Here is a 21,202-nt window from a genome sequence, read left to right as displayed (position 1 = left end):
GGTTCTGTGCTTATGTCTATTTGTTCTGGACGTGGGTAATGGAGGGTTCACCTGCAACTTAATTTCAAACAGTCAGAAAAAGGGTCCAAGTGGGAGGAGAAGCAAAGTGAGAAATAAAAGATAAAAATAGACAAGTCAAAAGGCAGGTTTTTAGAATCTCCTCATGGTGAACTTTTTCTCTCTTTTGTCCACTGCATGGTTTCTGTGATTGAACCTGCCTGAATTTAATCATGAAAACAAGTGAAATAATGTATGTTAAATGCCTGGCAGAGTACTTAGCACAGAGTAGTGACCTAATAAATCAGTGATTGTCAAAAATCCTTATGAGTCTTCTTTAAAAAAATAAAGGCCACTTCCTCTCAAAAAATTCTCACACCTGTCATCTCAGCACTTTGAGAGGCTGAGACTGGAGGATGACTTGAGCCCAGGAGTTTGAGACCAACCTGGGTAACATAGCGAGACCCTGTCTCTACAAAAAAAAAAGAAATTAAAAATTAGCTGGGCCTGGTGGTGCAGGCCTGTAGTTCCAGCTACTCTAGAGGTTGAGGCGGGAGGATGGCTTGAGCCTGGGAGGTTGAAGTTGCATTGAGCTGTGATTGTGCCACTGCACTCCAGTGTGGGCAACAGAGCGAGACTCCGTCTCAAAAAAAAATAAAAAATAAAAAATAAAAAAATTTGGTGGTGGAGTGGGATGGCCACTTTTGTGTTTTTAACCTCCATAGAAGATTTGGATGTGCAGCCAGCTGGGGTCTAAATATTAGTCCTCTTTTCTTCTGAAGCTGCAAAGACCAGTCGTCTATTGTGGTCATGGTAGGAAAATAAAGTTCATGGATTTAGCCAATGGTTCAGTATCAGAGCTATTCGGGAAACTAGACATTTTCTTGTTTTCCCTTACAGTGGTGTTGAGAGTTAAAACAGCCAGACTTGCTATTGATTTTCTCCCTAGAGTGACTTTGGGTCTGTCACAGGACCTGCTGCTTTCCCAAGTATAAAAGAACAACTGTATTTTAGAAGGGGCTGGTTAAAACACCAGGAAAGTACTGGTTAAATATAATCTTTGTACTTTAGACTGTGTTCTTATCACATATCAGCCTGATAAGAGGCAACAGTTTCAAAAAAGTATTTCACTTTTGTATTTCTAGGTGGAACAGACAAGTTCTTCATGTTGTTGGGGTAGGGGCAGTGGAGGGTCAAGTTCATTATCAAACTTTTAGATTGAGGCTTTTCTTGAAGCATTGCTTTTGTCCACATAAAGTTGAAGGGAAAAAGGAAGGAGAGATTGTCTAAATACACAAAATTGAAAGTGAGAGTGGGGGATAAGAAACTTAAAGAAACTTAAAATATTTTGCTTAACTCTGCAATTACAGATGCTCCTCAACTTAGGTCTATGTCTGGGTAACCCATCTTAAGTTGAGTTCAGTTGAAGGGTGTACTGAATGTGTATGGCTTTTGCACCGTTGTAAAGTCAAAAAATTGCAAGACAAACCATTGTAAATTGAGTACCATCTGTAAACCTTAACACAAGTCAAAACATGGATTTTCTAGGCTTCCTTTACTTTTAAAGAGATTACGGTTATTATTATTATTTTTTTCTTGGTGTTTGAGCCTTGATTCTTTAGACAAAACCTAGTCTCATTCAGGATTGGCTGTAAGTGGAATTCTGGGACTTAGCAGGAATGTGATAAAGCACTTTGTCATTTGCCGATAGTAGTCTTGGGTCAAATTCCGATGACCTATCACACTTGAAGCCTGGGGAAAGGAGGCATGTCCTGGTAATCAGAGTGAACACATTATTCCTGGAAACCTAGTTAGAGTTTGGCAAACACCCGGAAATTCACCGTGAATTTTTGCTTCCACATAGGACTCAAACAAACCTTTAAAAAAAAAAGAGAGAGACTTGACATCATCCTGCCATTACCATCAAACACCATGTATTGAATACTTTTAAATGATTGTATATCTGAACATTAAACTACTACTTTTCACCCGCTCCTCTCTAATAAAGAAGCTAGTTGCTTATTAACTGGCATTTGGGATGTGGCTACCTTAGATTTCTCATGCTTTTTGTTCCACCTTCTGCCCTATTACTTGCCTTCAGAGAAGGGAAAGGCCCTCACTTGATTGTTGTAAGAAGTCTGTATGGGAGAGTTATTCTGCATTGTCTAGGCAAGTCTTGGTTTAACCATGGCTTGGTTCATAGCCTGGAGTGTCCCTGTGTCTGGACTAGCTCGCTTGTCTGTGGCAACTTCCAGATGTTCAAGTTTCTTAAAAATCTGGCCACGGGAAAAACACACCACTTCTTTTATTAATGTTGCAGTTTTTCTTTTTTTAAAAAAATACCCAACTTAACATAAAATGCATATTTCAGAAATCTAAACCTCGGGTCTGAGGCTGTTTGTGTTAAGCAGCCCCCTTGGGTGAGCAATTAGGACCTTCAGTCCCATAGTTGACTGGAGCCCATGTATGGTTGCATTTCTCTCCTTGCAGGTCACTTTCGTCCTTCCCGAGAGCAGCATTAGAGAGAGAGGCACAGCCTAAATAAACTACAGCATGAGAAGTATATTTCAAGTCCTCTAAGGGCCTTGTCCAGTATGATTGGTTGGTGTCAAATGTTGTCCAGCTCCAAATGGTATTAGGAAGACAGGCATGTCCCAGGTGGCTGTACATGTCATTGCCATCTCTTGGTGGCAGCAGGAATACCTTGGTAAAACAAACAAAGAAAATGTGTTACTGAGAGCTCTGCTGGCCCCGAACAATGACTAGTTTCTTTTTGAACTAAGGTTTCTGTGTGCCCTTCCCAGCAAGTCCCTGGATTTCTCCTCCATAGTTTCCTTTGCAGGATTGGGTAAATTTACCAGGATTGACTAAATCAGAAGCCAGTCTTTCGTTCATGTTTTGATGTGGTTTACACAGAAAAAGCCCCAGAAGAGATCTGGTTTAACTCTGGTCTTTTGACTAAATATAGGATTAAATACTATTTTGTCATTAAAAAAAAAAAAAAAACGAAAGATGAAATAAGAAGTATGTAAAATAAGACACTTTATTTAACAAATGCTCATTTCTCAAGATTATTTTAATTAAGCAGGGTTGTTCTTTTGGGCTTTTAGATTACACTCTTATCTCATGCCAGTTTTTTTTTTTTTAACTTGGTATATCTTAACCTTTCCCTTCACAAATATGAGCAATTCAAATAGAAGACAGGGAAGCATGTTAATGGGTCCAGATAATACAGTTATATTTGAAATCACTGAAAAAAAAAAATGCTCTAAGGACTTGCTAGTTAGGCACCTGGGCCCTTGACTCTGAAAGATGTCTGAAAGGAAAATATACTGGGGTTAAATTTTAAGCTGCCGGTTAGTCTGTAGAATCTATGTTGGGTTTATAATTACAGTGATAGTACATACACTAACAAAATCTTCAAGGAATTCTGAAAGTTAAATTTCATATTCTCAGAGGGCACCCTCAGAAATCTGTTTTGACTACTGTTCACCACTATCAAGTGTCTTATTTTATGTGAGCAGAGTACCACACAGTATACCCTATCATAGGCTCACTGACTTCAGTGACTGGGTCCTGCTTTTTAAAAGAAATGGCTGAAAGTTGTATCTTCATGGGTTGGCAAATGCTCAGCTTGAGAATGATCAGGTGCCCATGTGCATGTCTAATAGAAAACACCTGCCAACATCAAGCTCTGGAACATTGATATTTCCTAAACGTGTCTATGAAGCGACATCTTCTCTTAAGGGTGTTAGGAGTGAGAGAGACCAAAAGTAAATTATCTTCATGGAAGCTTGTTGTTTTCATGTTTTAGTAATATGTGAGTTGTTGCAGGATTAAAGTTGGGTAAGAGTGTAGTGAGTACCCCTCCTCTATTACTGGAAGATTTTGATCAGTAACTGGGGCCTTGCAAAGGGGGCTTCGTCATAGCATTTCTGTAGGCGCAAACTCAATCAGACTAAATGTAAAAAAGATAGTAAAGGATCCTTTAGCCCTCTTTCCTGAGGGTAATTAGCCTGTTTCTGTTAGAGTTTAATTTACCCTCAGCAAGAGGCCAAATTGGCCTTAATTGTGTCCTAATTATTTGCTTAAATAGCTAATCTTTCTCCTATCACCTCTTGATATCTGTAAGAGGTTACTTCTGAGCTGCTGCCTACTTTACAAATGTCTTTTTAACTCTTTAAATATTCCTGCATGGACTAGCTTGTTGCTATATTATCCCCATTCCTGCATTCGACATCCTCCATGAATTCTACTGAGGTCTTCTCAACATAAGGAAAATGTTCCCGTATTGTATTTTCACACAGCAATTATTGGTCTCCTTCAAAGTGTAGCCATTTGTTTGAAAACATGAAAGCAGGTCTGGCTTAAAACAAGTTAAATACCAGTCCATTTGGGGAATTTCAAAATTACCATAAGTGAAAAAATTGTCCCTGAAGGACTAAAAAACATTCATTAGAGAAAAATGGAATGGTAAGATTGCCAGTGGATATGGGAGCGAGGCATCTAGAAGGTGTCTGGAATTAGTAATCCCTGACATGTACACAGGGGCATACTCAGAGGATTTCAGTATCTTCTCTGCTGTGGTTCAGTAGCAGGTGCTTGCACCATCTAAATCTTACCAAAGAAGGTCATCTTGCCTCATGAAAGTTTTAGGATTCCTGTCAACCTTGAGTATTCTAAGTTAGGGGAAAGTTACTTTGATACGAAAGTGTGGGAGGGAAAAGTTTAGAGAGGGATTCAGAGGAAAGAGACATGTTCTAAACTATTTTTGCAACCAGACAAAAGCAGAGAAATGAAACCCTTCCAAAGGAAAATCAGACATATCACAGATTCTACCTGACCTCACACCTTCTACTGGAGTTAACATAATAAAGTGTTGGTGCCCTGGCACCAGGAAAACTCACGTGAGGCAAAACCCAGTTGCCCTACTTCAGGATGTCTGCCAACTTCTCCTCGTAGTATAGGAAGTTCTCCTGAATGTCCTCCCAGGGCTGAAAGGCCTTGGATTCACCCTCTTCTTGCTCCACAAAATTCTGCCAGACATATTCGAAGTCCTGGGGCTTCATGATGCGCAGTTTACAGCCAGCCTCCTTCAGCTTCTTCAGAGCAGCCTGGATCTCCGGCTCCTCCCACATGAAGAGTCGACCCACCAGAATGAGCAGACGCAGGTTCTTGGTCTTGCTAAGGGTTTTGATAATGCGGTCAGCACACGCTGCACAGGGGCTGGAGGACACATACCAGGTGACATTGTACCGCAGGGCTGGGTCGAAGGCTGGCAGGATGGTGTTGAAGAAAGCTTCCTCTGCATGGGCAGCCGCATGCTCATCCTCTAGGTATCCCCGAGATGCCTGCACTTGGCCCCCCTTGCCCTGTGCTTCAACCACATAGCAGAGGAAGGTCTTGTTCCTCCCGGAACTGTACTCCACATTCCGGAACTGGAATTTAAAGAAGTTGGCAGGCAGCCGTTCTCTGTAGGTCAAGGAGACAAAAGGACAGGAAAGAATGATAAGTTCTTGTTTCTAGAACCAGCCTAGAGTAGGTAGCTTTTCCAGGTCAGTATTTCAGAAATGCATTCACTCTTACTATAAATAGGTCTTGTCTGTGGTAACATCAGTGACAAAAAAAAAAAAAAAAGCATTAAAAAATCCAAAAGGGTTTATCTGAAAGAGAGGAGAATTTGGACTGAGGTGTGCATTTTGGTCACCCTACTAGGACATTGTCTCCACCATCACTCTTCCAGCACAACATACCCCTACATTTCTAAATCACTGAATCTTTAACCTGCCTATACCTTAGAATCACCTAGAAGACTGAGAATGTCAATGCCTGGGCCTCATGCCAAACCAATTAAATCAGAACATGTGGAGAGGTGGTCCAAGCATCAGTATTTTTAAAAAGCTCTCTGGATGATTCCAATAAGTGGCCAGGTAAGTAGCAAGCATATAAAATTTCTCATGACAGAACAAAACAAAGATTTTGCAGAGCATTTTATGCTTTTTTCTCTTCCTTGTAACTCATGTAAATTGCATCTTGGCATGAAATGGCCTAAAACTTGCAATAACATGCTCTCCTTCTCAAGTGACTACTTCTCAAGTCTGTTTACTTTCAGGTAAAGGGATTGTCACATGCTAAGTGTCCAAGAATTTTTATCTGTGAGGACAGACTACTCAAGGGTATCTTGGGATAATTAAGCCTGTATTTAGTATTGAGTCACCTCCAAATCTTAAAGGACTTGGTCTCTGCCCTCCAGATGCTTATAATTTAGCAGCTAGATTGCAGCTGGACAGAGAAGATGTAAATAAAACAGCTGAGAACGTTATAAGACTGCTAAAATTGGATAGGTACAGTAAAGGAAGTATTATGAAGGTTCTCGAAAGTTTGGCCTTGATTCGGGAGGCAGTAGAGAATTGTTACAGGTTCTTGAGAAGGAAAACAATAAAAATGATGTCCATGCAAGGTTACAGTCTTGGCAATAGGCAGATAGTGTGAAGCTGAGGAAAAGCCTCAAATTGAACAAGTCCAGTAGGTATCTTAGGACACTAAACTTGGTGATGAATTGTGTGGGTGCCTTTGAGGAGGAGATGGATGGTTAGGAAATGAAAACAGCAGGAAAAGTCCAGGAATTTTGAAAATTTTGGTAATAACAAGGAGAAGAAAAAAGAGAAGGGCCAGAGAAGACATCAGAGTTGAAGATTGTTTTTACTTTTATGTGTATGTGTGTGTTTTTCTAAAATAGGCAAGATTTGTTCAAGTTTGAAGTCCAAAGAAAATGAATTTTTAATAGGAGAGATGAAAAATGTCAAGAGAGGAGGAGATGAGTACCAGCTAGAAAGATTCAATGTTTTCCTTTTTAAAAATGTAATCTCTCTGCCTGCCCCAAGAGATACCTATGGCACCATTAATTCTACTATTGCCTGTCTCCACCTCTTCTCTTTTCCCAAAGAAGTCAACAGACTCCCTGGGCTGCAGGGGAATCCCTGGTATCCCAGGGCCTTGGCTGCCTAGGGATAAGCAGCAGATGCCAAAGATATGAGTAAACTTGACTTATTTCCCTGCAGGATTCCCTCACCCCCACCCATCACCAAAATGTATCCACCCAAGTTTCCATGTCCCATGCTGTCAGGTTCATTTTCCACTGTGGAGATGGATGTGTTTGAGGACCCAGCCCCAGGATTCCATCAGGTACTATACTTAGCTCTCTAAGCCCCTGTGTCCCTAGTTGGAGGTGTTTATTGTTTACTTAACATTTTAGGAGAATGGATCGCCTGATGTTTCCCTGCTCCTCTTCTCAATCCCTGTCAGGCGTTCACTTATAGTGAGTGCTCCCCAAAGGTACTCACCCCACCAGACCACTCCTCAACTTTACCAGTTGCCAAATGGTCCCTTCACTTCCTGGAGTGGCTTTTTGCTTTTGAGAAGCTCAGAGCTTACCGTTCCTGCCCAAACTTGCTCTTCAAGGCCTTTTGCCCCCCTCCCCAAGTCTAATCCAGGGCCACCTATATGATGGATTATCAGGTGGAACCCTGGCAAGTATTCATGGCTACTCAAATAGCTTGGAAGCTTAAACAGTAGCTGCCGTGTGGTCCCTCTTTTCCTTCTGGAGCTCCCTATAGCTCAGCTGAAAGTATGAATTTAGGCCAGTGTGAATTTGGCCCAGCATGCAATTGCAAATTGGCTTTGATGGTTGTGAGGTGACTGTTTCTTTCTGCCCTTCTTAAGCTCTGACATTTTCCCCTCCTCCTCTTCCCTAGGCAAGAGGAGAAGACCCAAAGAAACCTGAAACCCAAGGGAGAGGAAGAAAGGTCATCTCTCTATAAATACGGGTTTCCAACCCCTCTGGCCAGCAGCCCTAGAATCTACTCTGTCCCTCAGCAGGGCCTTCTGGACTAGATGCCTCAGGAAAAGAAGTGCTTTCAAGGAGCAAAGGAAAGGCAGGGAAGGTTTGGTTCCTAGTCGCTCCCTTGGGCTTGCTCAGAGACTAAACTTGCTTGATTTCTGAATGGGTTTCTTGGTCTTCTAGAAGGAGCAAAAAGGTCAGATGAGATTCTTTAGGCCTCTCACAGACCAAAATAGCTAGGTCCTGGGGGGAAACCAGGAGAACAGAGGTAGTAGAGGTCTGGAATTTCTCCAGGGAACTAGACAACATGGCCATCTTGGGCAATTTTGTAGACTCACAGAATAAATTAACACTATTATGCCCACTAGTGGAAGGAAGGAAATAATGACACCTAACTTGTTAAATCATCACCAGCAGTTTTTTTTAAGTAGCATGATAGGCCTAAGTATCATATTTAACTATAGCCCTTTACATTTAACCCAGAAAATATTTTACTGGTAAAGGTGTGTGTGTGTGTGTGTGTGTGTGTGTGTGTGTGTGTGTGTGTGTGTGTGTGTGTGGTGGGGTGGTGGTGGTGGGTGGTGGTCAGGAGAGAGATGCTGGTAGTAGATTTCTTTCCCTGATCCAGTCACTTCCTCATGCGTAGAAACCTACAGCCTGATTTCTATTCCCTCTCCCCAGCCTCTGATAGCACCTTGTTAAGCACCATTTCCTCATACTTTCTCCAAACAAGGCCAGTCACACTTCATCTGCTTAGACCCAGGCTACTGGACATTTCAGTTCACTTGGGAGGAAACAGAGAGTCCAAATATCTAGAAAAAAAATTGGGAAGATAATCTGCTTGATGGAGGGAGAAGGGATGTGAGTAAATGTAATACATTTTTCTCAGGCTCACATTCAAAACGTTTGAATTTTCTAAGCATAAATCTATACTGTGAAAGGAAGCAACCCAGAGGGCAGTTGAAGCTGGACTGAGATTAAACATTTGCTCCAGAATAATCCATGAGTGGAAAAATCTACTCATAGGTAATTATGTGTTGACTTGTTTCAGCTTTCCCTCACTAGACCTGTTGGTGACTGGCGTGAAAGAGGGAGGATTGCTGGTTTCATTGGCCTTCTGCTTTCTCAGACCACTTTTCAAAGCGGATACCAAGGAGTGGGCATAATCAGAAAGAGTAGTAAGAGCAGGAGCAGAGGGTTCTAGCAGCCTGACTCCCTAGAGCTGAGAAGGGAACTCCAGATTGTGGGACTGGATGGGATTTTGCCCACAGGAAACCCTGAACTTGCCTGTTTTCCCTGGTAGGCATGGTCTTCACACCTGAGCTTTGACCTGCCCCCAACCCTCTGTGGAAGGCAGGTTGGCCAGAGTCAGTGGGCCGCCTTCTCTTCTTGGTGACACACCACCCAGCGTGCTCCAGAGGCCAGGGTGAGGGTAAAGGGCTGTGGCTGGTGTTAACTGGTGTCGAAGTCCCCTCACTCCTTATCTCACCCTTCTCCTCTGGACACTGCCTCTCTGTGTTCCTTACATGGCTAGAGTAAACTACTGGTAGCTAAAGAAGTGGTTAGAAGAAGAATCACTCTGCGTGCCATTTATCTTTGTTCCATAATAATCCCTGGGATAGGAGGTTCTGCTTTCTGTAAAAACATACACAACATAACTAGAGACAAAGCCAAGCTCACATCAAGGGTGCTGCCAGGCAGAGCCACAGTCACTTCTCACTGGGTTGGAAAGCTGGGGAGACAACCAGCTCTCGTGCCCCAGAGCTCTACTAAAACGTGCTGTGTCCAGAAGCAGGCATGAGCCAGGGGAATTCTTACCTAAGCCTAGTGCTGCTAGATCGTCATACACCCTGAGCTGCTGTCCTCAAGAAACCCTCCCCCAGTTCATTCCCTGTCTTGTCTGACAGAGAGCCTAAGAACCACCCAAAAGGTTCTTATTCATTAGGTCATTCATTTATTCAACAAATACGTATTGAGTACCTATCAGGAGCTAGGTGCTAAGGATAAAGCAGTGAAAAAGACAAAGTGCTGTCCTCATAGAGGTTAAATACTAACAGGGGAAACAGGCAGTAAATGAAAAACTCTTATTCAGTAAATATAAAAAGAATCCTTTCTGGTTTTTTGGATGCAGTGTGATGATTTGGAGTCAGACAGTCCTGGGGTTCACATCCTACTCCATCAACAAGCTTTGGCCATATGACTTAATCCCTCTGAGGCTTAGTTTCCTCACCTGAAAGAGTGAGTAATCCAACTTCTAAGGTTTTGGACAACAGTAGACACTCAAAGCTAGTCTGGGCACAGTGGCCCACGCCTATAGTCCCAGCACTTTGGGAGGCTGAGGCATGAGGATTGCTTGAAGCCAGGAGTTTGAGAGCAGCCTGGGCAACACAGTCAGAACCCATCTCTATAAAAATACAAAGATTAGCTGGGCGTGGTGGCATGCACCTGTAGTCTTAGCTACTTGGGAGGCTGAGGCAGGAAGATCACCTGAGCCCGGGAGGTTGCGACGACAGTGAGCTGTGATTGCACCACTGCACTCCATCCTGGGCAACAGAGCAAGAAGCAAGACCCTATCTCCAAAAAAGAAAAAGGAAATTGATGTATGATACATATGATGCCTTCTCCAGGCCTCAAATTGTATCCTTCAGATACAATTTGCATTGTATCTTAAGCATTACCAAACCTGATCCCTTTCCTACTGCTCTTCCTCTCACTTTCAGAGGTTTCTGGTTTTCAGTGGTGTGCTGATAAGTGTAACACTCATCTCTCTGATAGAAGGAAGAATCCCCAATTTCTAAAGTTTGCTGATTTCCATAAGGTAAGTACTCCCATTACAGAGATTTCAAGCTCCCGAGGTGATATCACTGGATGCAGAGTAGGGAAGAGACTTGTGAACCAACAGGAACTGGCTTCAGCACGCTACGGCAGGCTTAGGCCCTTTTCCAGAACATTCTACCATGTTATTTTGTTAATGTGCTCAGTTCCGCTTTCTATCCTGAATGCCCTATTCAACCAGAATCGCTATGAGCTGGGCATCTCTCCTTCCTACCAGCTACCCTCCTCATGTCGGACTGTTTCCGGAAAAGCCACCTGCTCTTCTGCTAGTTTTTGGCCCAAATATAAGGAGCACTAAAGATCTTCCCTATAGGAGACCAGGCTAGAAAAGCTGCTTTGCTGACCCCCTTGACTCCAGGAGGGAGTCCTGGGGGGAATGCATCTCAAGAGGGAAGGAGAGGAAAGCTATTCCCTCACCCTCTCCCTGCACAGACCCAGCTGCACCTCTGGGCTATTTTAAGCCATCTGTTTACCCAGAGGGGCCCAGGAGACAGCTCTCTACAGCTGTTACTTGTGGCCAGGAAACACTCAGCACTCTGCCTCCCACCTGAACTGTTCACAGACTGCTCAGAACGTTGCCCCTTCTTTGCCTCTTTTTCTGAGCCTTGGGTCCTCACTACCTCCCAGATAGAGATAACGTGGAGCTCTGGGAAACCTGGGATCCAGAATGAATAAGAGACCAGTAGAAAGGATACTTTGCTGGGAGTAAGAAGATGTGCCACCTACCAGTTCTGTGGTTTTGGACATACCATTCAATCTCTCTGAGTCTCAGTTTCCCCCTCTGTAAAGTGGCAATAATATATCTCCCTCTCCTACCTTTGTGCTGAGTGTTGAATGGTCTCATGTTCATGAAACTATGTTGTGATTATAAAGCCCTGGACAAATGTAAGTTTTATCAGTGGACTTAACCCTTCAGGATCCATTGCTCTGGGACCCCCAAAGCATGTTCAGCTGAACAAACATGGTCTAATTCTGTTCTTGACCTACCCTGCCTCTGTGTTGGAAAGCCACACAAGAGTGTAGTGTGCACACGCGTGTGTGTATGACTAAGGATAGCGTATACCAGCATGCTGAGGTGTTAGAAAAAGGCTCTCCTTCCATAAGAAAGCCACTGGAATTGAGGACTCTCCTGGCCAGGCTGCCTTAGGCTTTCCCTGTGTCTATATTAATCTGTGCCCAGCTGCTCCCTTAATCCTAGGATGAGGGTGAGATTAGTTGGGTGGGCATGGGCAAATGGAAATTCAGGGGCTACTCTTGCCTCAGGAAATAGGATGCATTTTCCGTTAGGTTCTCTTGAAAATCAGAAAACATCTGAGCTGGAAGGGACCTTACTACTATAGATCTTCATGTTATAAGTGCTAAAACTGTGGCTGACTGGAAAATCACTTGTCAAGCTTGAAATATCAAGTCCAAATTGCCACTTAGGGCTTCCTTTCCCCCTTGAAAGCATCATGCCTCCTTTCTTCCTGAAACTTCTCTTAGTCTCGCACCCACTCTGCCTGTGGTCATTCCTGGAGACCCCATGAAGGAAACGTTTGGTTCAAGGAGGAAATATGGCCTCATAGATTCTCTTTTTATTCTTTGCTCAGGATTTAGAAGGGTCTTCCGCTACAGGAATAGAAAGGGAAGAGGAAGAAGACTACTTAGTTTTATTCCTGGAGATGGCATAATCTGGATAAGACAGAGGTACCGTGCACACAGCCCCCTCCTTGCAGTCTGTAGACCCTTTTCTTTGGGTCCCAGTTCCTCCAGGCAATGCCTGAGCATGTTGGAACAGCTCCTGTGTCCATAAGCTCCTGGGCTGCGTTATCTGCATGTAATTTCTCTGTTTCTCTGTGGGACAGCCCCTGAGGAGACTCAAAAGATTTAATAAGAAAAAAGCTGCTTCTGAGTCTTGGGAAAGGATGGATCTATCTTTCCTGTCTTGGGAGCATCTACTCCAGGAAGAAGCTCTAAAGAAAGGGCTAGAGGCCTATGGCTAGCGGAGAGACCCACTCAGGAACAGAGAAGTTGAGGGGAAGGGGTGCTTTGACCGGAGCCACATATAGATGTGCCAGTCTCATCCTCTGTCCTCGCCAAACTCCCTGGGACTAAGCTTCTACCCAGAGAGGCAGGTGGCCGTCCCAATACCAGGAGGCCTGAAGGGTGGTTTTATTCTCTGGGCTCTTGCCTCCAAGGAGCTCCTCCTACCTCTCCCTGATTAGAGAGCCCAAGGTGTCACCCTGAGAAGCCAAGAGAATTTGCTGCTGGGTCCCCTACCACCCCTGCCGGGCCCACTGGTGCACTCTCACTGCTGCAGGGTTGTAGCTGGCCCTGACGCCTAATATAACCATCCTGAATTTCCACAGCCTAACCCAAGGCTGCACTCTTCTAGGGAGCAGAACCCTGGCCCACATCTGAGGCTTACCCTGTGACAATCTCAAAGGGCGGCAGCTCAATCAGCTCTTTCAGCTTCTCAGGGTCGTCCAGGTTCTCCAGATCCTCCCCATTCTGGGAGGCAGCCTCAGTGGCCGCAGCAGCCTCAGTGGCCGCAGCAGCCTCTTCCTTCTGGGCCATGGAGGGGCTGTGGCTCAGGAGTCACTGAGGGAGAGGAGAGAGGCAGGCAGGTCTGGGCCAGGCCCTGGCGGCAGAGTCCCAAGCAGCTGTCAGCAGCTAAATCTGGCTGGGGATGACGGGAAAAGGACCCAGCAGGCCAGGCTTCGTGCTTTCCCCACTTAGCCACAGGCTTTATAGCCAAGGCCTCCTGCCCCTCCCCCAGGCTCTCTCCCTCTATCTTTTTTTAATTGAGTGACAGCGGGTGCTGGGGTGGGGGAATGGAAAATCTGGCCATTAGTATCCCTTATTTATCAGTAGGCAAAGACAGGAACCTGGCAGGTGGGTATGGCTTGGCCTGCTCTCTTCTCCCTCTCCCTCTCAGCTCACCTTATGTTCTCCCCTTTGTTTCCCACCCAAATTCCCTAGCTCCACTGGGGGAGAGTGTGGAAGGGGCCCCAGGGCAGGCATCTTGAGATTTAGGAGGGTGGCCTTCTGAGATTTAAACAGGAGGAGATGTGTGTTGAAAGGGGATGACTGCAAAAAGACTCAGGCCATTTGCTTTGGGGGAACGTGGGTTCAGGAAAGGAGGGGTCCTGGAAGAGGTGGGATCAAAACTGACAATTTGGGGAGTAAGTGTGTGAGTTATGACTCAAAAGCGGTGGGTGCTGATTTGCCTGTTACAAAGCCATAATGTAATGTCAAATCGATCAGGAGCCTCCCTGAGTAACAATAGCTGCCATTTACTTAGCTCAGAGATTTTGAAATAGGCCAGGCAGTGGGTTTAGGGGTTTAAATGAAATCAGATGTATGCTTGCCACAGCCATGGGAGGCGATGTGTATTATCCCAAGTTACAGGTAAACTGAGACTCACAGAAGTGTGCAGAGCCGGGATTAAAATGCAGGCCTTTGTACTTCAGGCCAAATATTCAACCTCCATGCTATGTGCCCTCACAGTCAGTCTTTTATTCTTCTTAACAAATATTTGTTGAGTATCTACTCTATGCCAGGTGCTGTTTCAGGTACTGGGAATATGGCAAAAGAACAAAGCAAATGAAAATCCCTGCTGTGATGATTTGTGGAGCTTGAGGAACTGAACAACAAATAAGGTAAGTAAAATACATGGTCTATTTTGTGATGATAAGTGCCAAGGAGAAAAGACAGGAAATGGAAACAGGAAGTGCTAAGAGGTGGGGTTACATACTTATAGGATGGCCAGGGTGAAGGACTTTGAAAAGGAGACAATTGAAGAAGACGTGAAGAAGGCAAGGGAACTAATCATTTGGTTATCTAAGAGGAAAGCGTTCCAAGGAAGGGAACAACATGAGTGAAGGCTCTGAGAAGGGAGCATTCCTGGGGTGTTTGAGGAACTAGCGAGGACATACATCTGGGTGACTGAAGAGTTCTAAGAGATTAAGCCAGAGAGATAACAAGGGTAAAAGAGACTGGGGCCTTATGGTCTGTCATAAGTACCTTGCTTTTTCTCAGACTGAGGTGGGAAGCCATTGTCTCTGAACAGGTGAGACAGGTGGTCTGAGCACTTGGGAAGAGCAGAGGCAGGGGACCAGTGAGAAGCCTACTGAGGCCAGAGAGAGATGATGGGGGCCCCTAGAAAAGACCCTGAGCCGGAACAGCAGCAGAGGATGGCTAGATGATTTTTGCAGCTCTCATGATGGGTACTTAGCAGAGGCAAAAGTCTTCGTGTTTGGAGCAGTGCAAATACTCTAGGCCATTCTCAGGGAAGCAGAAGGAAGGGGTCAGGGTCACTTGTAGGTTGAAAATGAGGAACCTAAGAACACTGGGGAACGGATCTGAAAACAGCTCCAAATGGGTTTGGCTGGTGGGGATGAGAGGGTAGGGCACCCTTTGGAGGGTCTGACTAAAGAAGAGGAGTCAAGATGGCTTGGAAGATTTAGGGCTCCCTCCTCCAGAGAGTCTGAGCAGCAGAGTGCTCTGTTAGTGTGATGCCCTGCATTTTGGTTTGCCAGTCATGGTTTCTTCCTGTTGTCCAGACATAATTACTAATAGCACCCCTTTACTCCCAAAGGTGTCCTGCTGTGGACAATAAATTATATGGTCCCCTACCTTTTGGATTTACTACTAAAAGGATTATTATCATTTATTTTTTGAGATGGAGTCTTACTCTGTCACCAGACTGGAGTGCAGTGGCACGATCTTGGCTCATTGCAGCCTCCACCTCCCGAGTTCAACCGATTCTCCTGCCTCAGCCTTCAAAGTAGCTGGGACTACTGGCACGTGCCACCATGCCCAGCTAATTTTTGTAATTTTAGTAGAGACAGGGTTTCACCATGTTGGCCAGGATGGTCTCCATCTCCTGACCTCGTGATCCGCCTGCCTTGGCCTCCCAAAGTGCTGGGTGGCATGAGCCACCGCGCCCAGCCACTGAAAGCATTTTTATCTGGATCTTATTTTTTCAAACATTTTTCGGGGGGAATAAAGCACTGAGTAGAGATAATAGTGCCTGTGTCCACAATAAAAAGACAGTGGCAGCTGATAAACTGCAAAGAATGTTGTTATCACACAAACATACCACGTTTAAATGTAGAGAGTTTACTTCATTTTCTTGTTCAGTCAACATTTATCAGAGGTTCCTATGTTCCAGGTGCTGTGGTAAATACCAAGAGTACAGAGATAAATAAGGTGCTGGCTCACCAGGGGATCCCAGCTTTTATCATATTTGGGGCATTAATCAAGCATTCAAGCATGCATTATCTCATTTAGTCCTTACACCAGTCTCACATGGGTGTGAATTATGGGCCTCATTTTGCAAGTTAGGGACTTGTGGCTGAGAAAGGTGAAGTGATTTGTATAAGATCACACGGGCTTTGAGTTCGGGTCTTCGGAGCCCAAGTTCAAGTTCAGCCTATTCCCAGGGCTGCGCACAGCTACCTTTGATGAAACATCTCTGAAGCATTATAAATGTGCATCCCTCTCACACTTCCCAGGCCCAGCTAGGGTGATATGCTTGGATCAACGGAGGAAGAGTAAAATGTCTTGGGGAGGAAAGCAAGGAGGATGGATCCTTTCAGTTCACTGTTCCCCTGCAAGAAAGACTTCCTCCCTGAGGACAGGGCCTTCTATTTTGGCTGTCATGTATAACCCTGGATTAGGAGGCAAAAAATATTCTATGTTCATATCCCCATCTTAGCCCGATTCACTGTGTGATCTTGGACAAATCACTTGACATCTCTGAGCCTCCGTTTTCCCATCTGTGACACAGGCTGTGCTATTGATTTCTATTTCCAAATGGTCAAAGGGCAGAAAATAGGGCGCCGAGTGGGCTTGTGAAGACCACAGGTGAATGGCGTGTCGAGAATTACCTGCCTCTCCCAACAGCTCAGGGTGAATGGTGCGCAGGTAGTCTCAGGCTGGTCCTTAAGAGTTGACCCCTTTCTTCTATCTTACTTATAGACAGTTTTCCCTTCGACCTTTGGGAGAGGGTCCTGGGTCTGCCCCCAGACTGATGACTGACAGCTTCCTTTTTCACTGCTCCTTTGAGCCTTCCCCGTCTCCCAGCCTGCCATCCCTGGAGGCCCTCTGATCTGCTCTAGCTATTTATGGCACCTCCTGGGGGCCTGAATTCCTGGCTGGTCTCTGGCTCTTCTTTCCAAGTCAGACCAGTTTACTCTGCTCACCCCAGAGTGCAGCAACTAATCTGGGGGATCAGATGCCAGGAGCTTGACTCCTCTCCCTACAGCTGCCTCTATACTCTTCAGGGCTGGCACACCTCACACCTAGTGTTAACCCTATTGGGTAAGGTTCTATCAGTAGTCCCCCTCCTGCACAGGAGGATACTGGGCAGTAAGGTATTTCATTCAAGGTCACACGTGGAGTCAGTGGGGTGCTGGGATTTGAACCCATATCTGTCAGCTCCCAAGTTCCATGCTTCTCCTACTGTGTCATATTCCCTGGAATTTAGTAACAAGGAGAGCTGACATTAACACAGTCCTTGCTGCTGGCCTGACATTACTCTAAAATATTATGTAGGTTAACTCATTTATTCCTCACAAGGATGTTTGGGGTAGGTACTATTATTATCCTAATTTTTCTGGTGAGGAAATTGAGACCAGAGAGGTTAAGTGACTTGCCCAAGGTGATGCAGCTAGAGAGGGCAGAGCCATGTGCTTCCAGAGTCATGTTTTACCTCCTTCACCATTCAGTCTCAACTGCTGCCAGCACCCATGAGGCCCAGCCTCTGGGAGAAGGGAAGGACAGAGACCAGTGGGAGTTGAAGAAGCTGAGAAGGAGTTCTTGCAGGAAAAACAGACTCTAGGAAGTAATTGGTACATGAGGGGTGTGTGTGTGTGTGTGTGTGTATCTGTGTGTTGGGGGTACAGGTAAAGAGACCAGACAGCTAGTATCTGGGGATGGAAACCAAAATTGGAATCCTCCCAGCCTGTCTCTGCAGGCCCTTGCCCCCTTCTGTTGGGATGGCAGTGGCTGAAAGGAGCTGGGTTAGGCCTGGGATACGCTGCAGCATGCCTCTCCCTGTCCCGTTTCCCACGGTCATTTCAGAAAACATTCAGAGATTCTAGGAGGTGGCTGAGAAGGAGAGGACAGGGTCAGGCATGGTTGTTCGTTGGATCTTGGCTGGATGTGGAGCTGCCCTCATTGGGAAGGGAGCAGAGAGGCCAGGAGCGGGGCTGGTGGAAAATAGAAGCCTCACCAGAGGAAGGTTTAAATTCTCACTCCCTGAAAGAGGATACCTCAGGGGTGCATTGATGGAGTCGGTGCTTTATGTGCAGGGACAGCTGGGACCCCAACAGTACGTTGCCCCAGAGACGCAGCCCAGGCCTGCCTGCCCCTCTGGTCACTACTGAGACAAGGTACACAAACAACAGGGCTTGGGCACCAGACACCCCTCTGGAGGGCGGGAGGCTGCTTCCTCTAGCAACTGCTCTGTTGATATAAACGCGAGGTGTCCAGAGCTTTGAGCAGCCTTGGCTAATGAAGAGGGGAGGGGGCCAAGGGTCTCCCAGAGTCTGAGGCTGGGATTGGAGAAGGCACCAGAATCACAGGGCAGGACAGAGTTTACAGTCTTCTGTACAGGACACAATGCTTGCTTTGCCATGTGGGACACACCACCCTGGGTAAAATGGTGACTTTAGTCCTGGTCACCATGGTTTCCATTCCAGTGGCTACTCCTGGCACTGCCCAGCTCCCGTGGCTGGCACTTTCAGTCTTTAAAGAAAGTGATCTGATAAGGATCATGTACATTAAGGTGACTAATAGTATTCCTCTTTGAAGGGGTGTTTGCAAGGCCAAAGAACCTACTGGGAAGAGGTGACAAACTACAATCAACTTGAGAGGGGAATTTCAGCCCTTAAAATGAGAAATGTGTTGGAGTAGGTGCAAGTGGATGCTAGGGGGATTTTCTGGTGCTTCTCTTAGTGGACAATCTCTGTGTGGGCTGGGCAACCTTGGAAAGGGACAAATGAGGCCCTGATGAACATGATCAAGGCCCTGGTGTGACCAGGGATGGCTTCCCCTGGCTTCCATACCAGAAGAAGAGCCTAAATGTATGGAGTGTCCTCGACATTTGGGGGTGGGGGGAGAAGGAGTCTGGGAGGCAGGTAAATGTTTTTTTTGGGCTCTACTTGAGGATACAAGAGGAAGGTCGAGATCTGAGGGAGTTCTCAGCAAAGTTGGGCTTTGGACTGAGTACCTTGTAAGCTGCTAATGAGAATCAGCAGTAAAATCCTTAAAACAAAAGGATTGTGTGCTTGTTTTCTGGAACTACAAGAAAGAGGACCTCTGGGAAGACTCTGAAACTGGGCTTGGGGTACAGGGGAACCCCAAGAGGCAGAGCAGATAGTGGCCATTCACAAAAGAAAAGAGACTTTGGAGCCCTGGCCCAGGACTGACAACATTCAGGGGCCTCCAGGCATCTCCTGCCTACCTGCTCTACCTGCCTGTAGGTAGGAGGGGCCAGAGATGTGCAGAATAAATAATCCTACACTCTGCCCTGTTCCTAGCCCAGCTGACCAATCTTTGACCACTAGACATACACCTACCACTCTGCCATCTCACCTAGCCTCTCTATGTTTCCATTCTGCAGAAATTGTCAAAGTGAGGAAGAGTGAAGGTTTAGAAGAGGAAAGGATGAACTAGGATACAATAGAATGAGATATGCCACCTCCTGGGTCTGCTGTTTTACCTAGTGCCTCTCTAGCCGCTGGACGGGAGATCTGCAGAGCCTTATGATCTTGTCTGTCTCCGACTCAACCAAATCAGAGGCAAATGGAAAAATACTGCCTCAGAACAAAAATGTGCACATAATTTGAATGGTGGAAGCTTGGGATACACTTGCAAAGAGAAGAGGCAGCTCCAAGTCTATTTAGGCACAGCTCTTAAGTAACAAGAGAGGAGGGCCAAAGGCAGGTGTCCACTAGGCTGGGCTCTGAACTCGGAAGTGGGGTAAGGGGAAAGACAAGAGTCCCAGGGAGGTTGGAGACTGTGGGATTACGGGCTCCCTTCACCCAGGAACCAAGGAGCTGGGGCAGAGGAGGATTTTAAGGACAACTTTGGAGTTAGAGGATAAGAGTTTGGAGTTGGGATTCTGCCCTTTCATGCTGAGTTTCTGCACATGGCCAAAAATCTCTTTAGCTTGGCTCATGCTGTATCAGGTGGTCGTGCTAGCCCAGGGCTTGGGACACTGCCCAAATTAAGCTTTCTTCTAGGGCTAAGTCCTAAGCTAGAGGCATGGGTTAGTGGCTCCAGCTTGCCTTGGGGAGGTCAAAGTAATACCCTAGGCATCATACATCTTCTTGGAGGTTCCACCTAACTTCTAGAATTAGCTGGTAATGAATAAAATTGGTAGCAAATATTACAATGCATATATTATTATGAGATGATAATAATGATAATGGAAGATAACGTCTGGGGTGCCCACTTGCCAAGATCACACAATGGTAGTAGAGCTGGGTAAGAACCCATGTATTTTGGGTTCCGAGCCTATCCTCTGTCCATCAGTATTTATAGCTAGAAGTTGCACCAGGTTACCAGTTAATAGATAACAGAGTCAATATCCAACCCCAGGTTGGTCTGACTCCATGGCCAGAACTGCAAATCACCATACCCTATTGCTCTCACTCCCCAAGATGATCTGATTTCATGGGTCTGGAGTCCCAACAAGTGTCTCAGGAGGTCTCTGGGGCACACTTTGAGAAGCAATAAGAAGCAATACCCTGCAGCAGCGCGTCTCAGTTTGGCTGCACATTAGAACCAGGAGTTTCCAAAATGATTAAAGCCTTTCCCTTCTTTTTTCAGTTGTTCCAGAGTAGGGGTGGGGGTAGGGGTGGCGGCAGGTGCTGGTCAGCATTTGTTTTTAAAGTACGACAATGTGTTCATTTATTCGTTCAATTAATCAACAAATAAAAACGTACAAGCACCTACTCTGTGCTCTGCCCTGTCCTGGGGCTGGAGATACAAAGGTGGGTGGGACACTGTGTGTGTCCTCCTGGGGTGCCTGTGACCTGACCCACTGGGCTGAGCATGCCCTTGGTGGAGGAGGGGAGGCTGCAGACTCCCTCTCTTGGGTGAGATCTGGAAAGAGCCACTCCTCTTCTCAAATTATGCTGCCTTGCTGGCTTCTCACCTGAGAGCATACAGTTTGTTTCAGCTCTAAAACTCAGCTCACAAAACCTCAGATTGTCAAGGCTAAATGGGCCCTGATAAATGATCTGTGCCCAAAGCACTCAAACTAGCTAGCAGCTGACAGAAGTGCTCAGGAGGTTTTAAATCTGAAGATGCCAAGAGCCCACCCGCAACGTTCTCATTTATGGGTCCTGAGTGCGGTCTGAGGAACATGCATTTTTTAAAATAGCTCCAAACAGCTGTGGTACAGCCTTGGCTGCACCTGAGGAGGTCTTGGGAAGTTTTAAAAATGTTGATGCCCAGGCCTCCTCCCTGGAGAGGCTGATGAGGATTTTTAAACAATTCTGGTGATCCCCATCATGCAGCAGGTGGAGACCACCT

The 21,202-nt window shown here is 45.7% G+C and overlaps 1 protein-coding gene and 1 long non-coding RNA gene across 2 annotated transcripts; one reads left to right on the top strand and one right to left on the bottom strand.

Moving 5' to 3' along the window:
• Positions 1-2,285: 2,285 nt before the first annotated feature.
• APOBEC2 (apolipoprotein B mRNA editing enzyme catalytic subunit 2) lies at positions 2,286-13,228 on the bottom strand. Its single transcript, XM_003311293.4, has 3 exons — positions 13,080-13,228; positions 4,905-5,469; positions 2,286-2,700 (listed from the first exon to the last, which is right to left on the bottom strand). Exons 1-2 carry the CDS (start codon positions 13,226-13,228, stop codon positions 4,926-4,928), a joined length of 693 nt encoding a protein of 230 aa, XP_003311341.2. The 3' UTR covers positions 2,286-2,700; positions 4,905-4,925.
• A 142-nt stretch (positions 13,229-13,370) lies between these two features.
• Positions 13,371-20,057, top strand: LOC107975131 (uncharacterized). Its single transcript, XR_001718406.3, has 2 exons — positions 13,371-14,313; positions 19,284-20,057. It is a non-coding gene; the product is annotated as an uncharacterized LOC107975131 (long non-coding RNA).
• Positions 20,058-21,202: the final 1,145 nt, after the last annotated feature.

The sequence above is a fragment of the Pan troglodytes genome, chromosome 5 (genome assembly GCF_028858775.2).
Source record: "Pan troglodytes isolate AG18354 chromosome 5, NHGRI_mPanTro3-v2.0_pri, whole genome shotgun sequence".
NCBI classification, from domain to species: domain Eukaryota; kingdom Metazoa; phylum Chordata; class Mammalia; order Primates; family Hominidae; genus Pan; species Pan troglodytes.
Note: the sequence above shows the minus strand (reverse complement) of the source record. Positions and strands in the feature narration are given on the sequence as shown.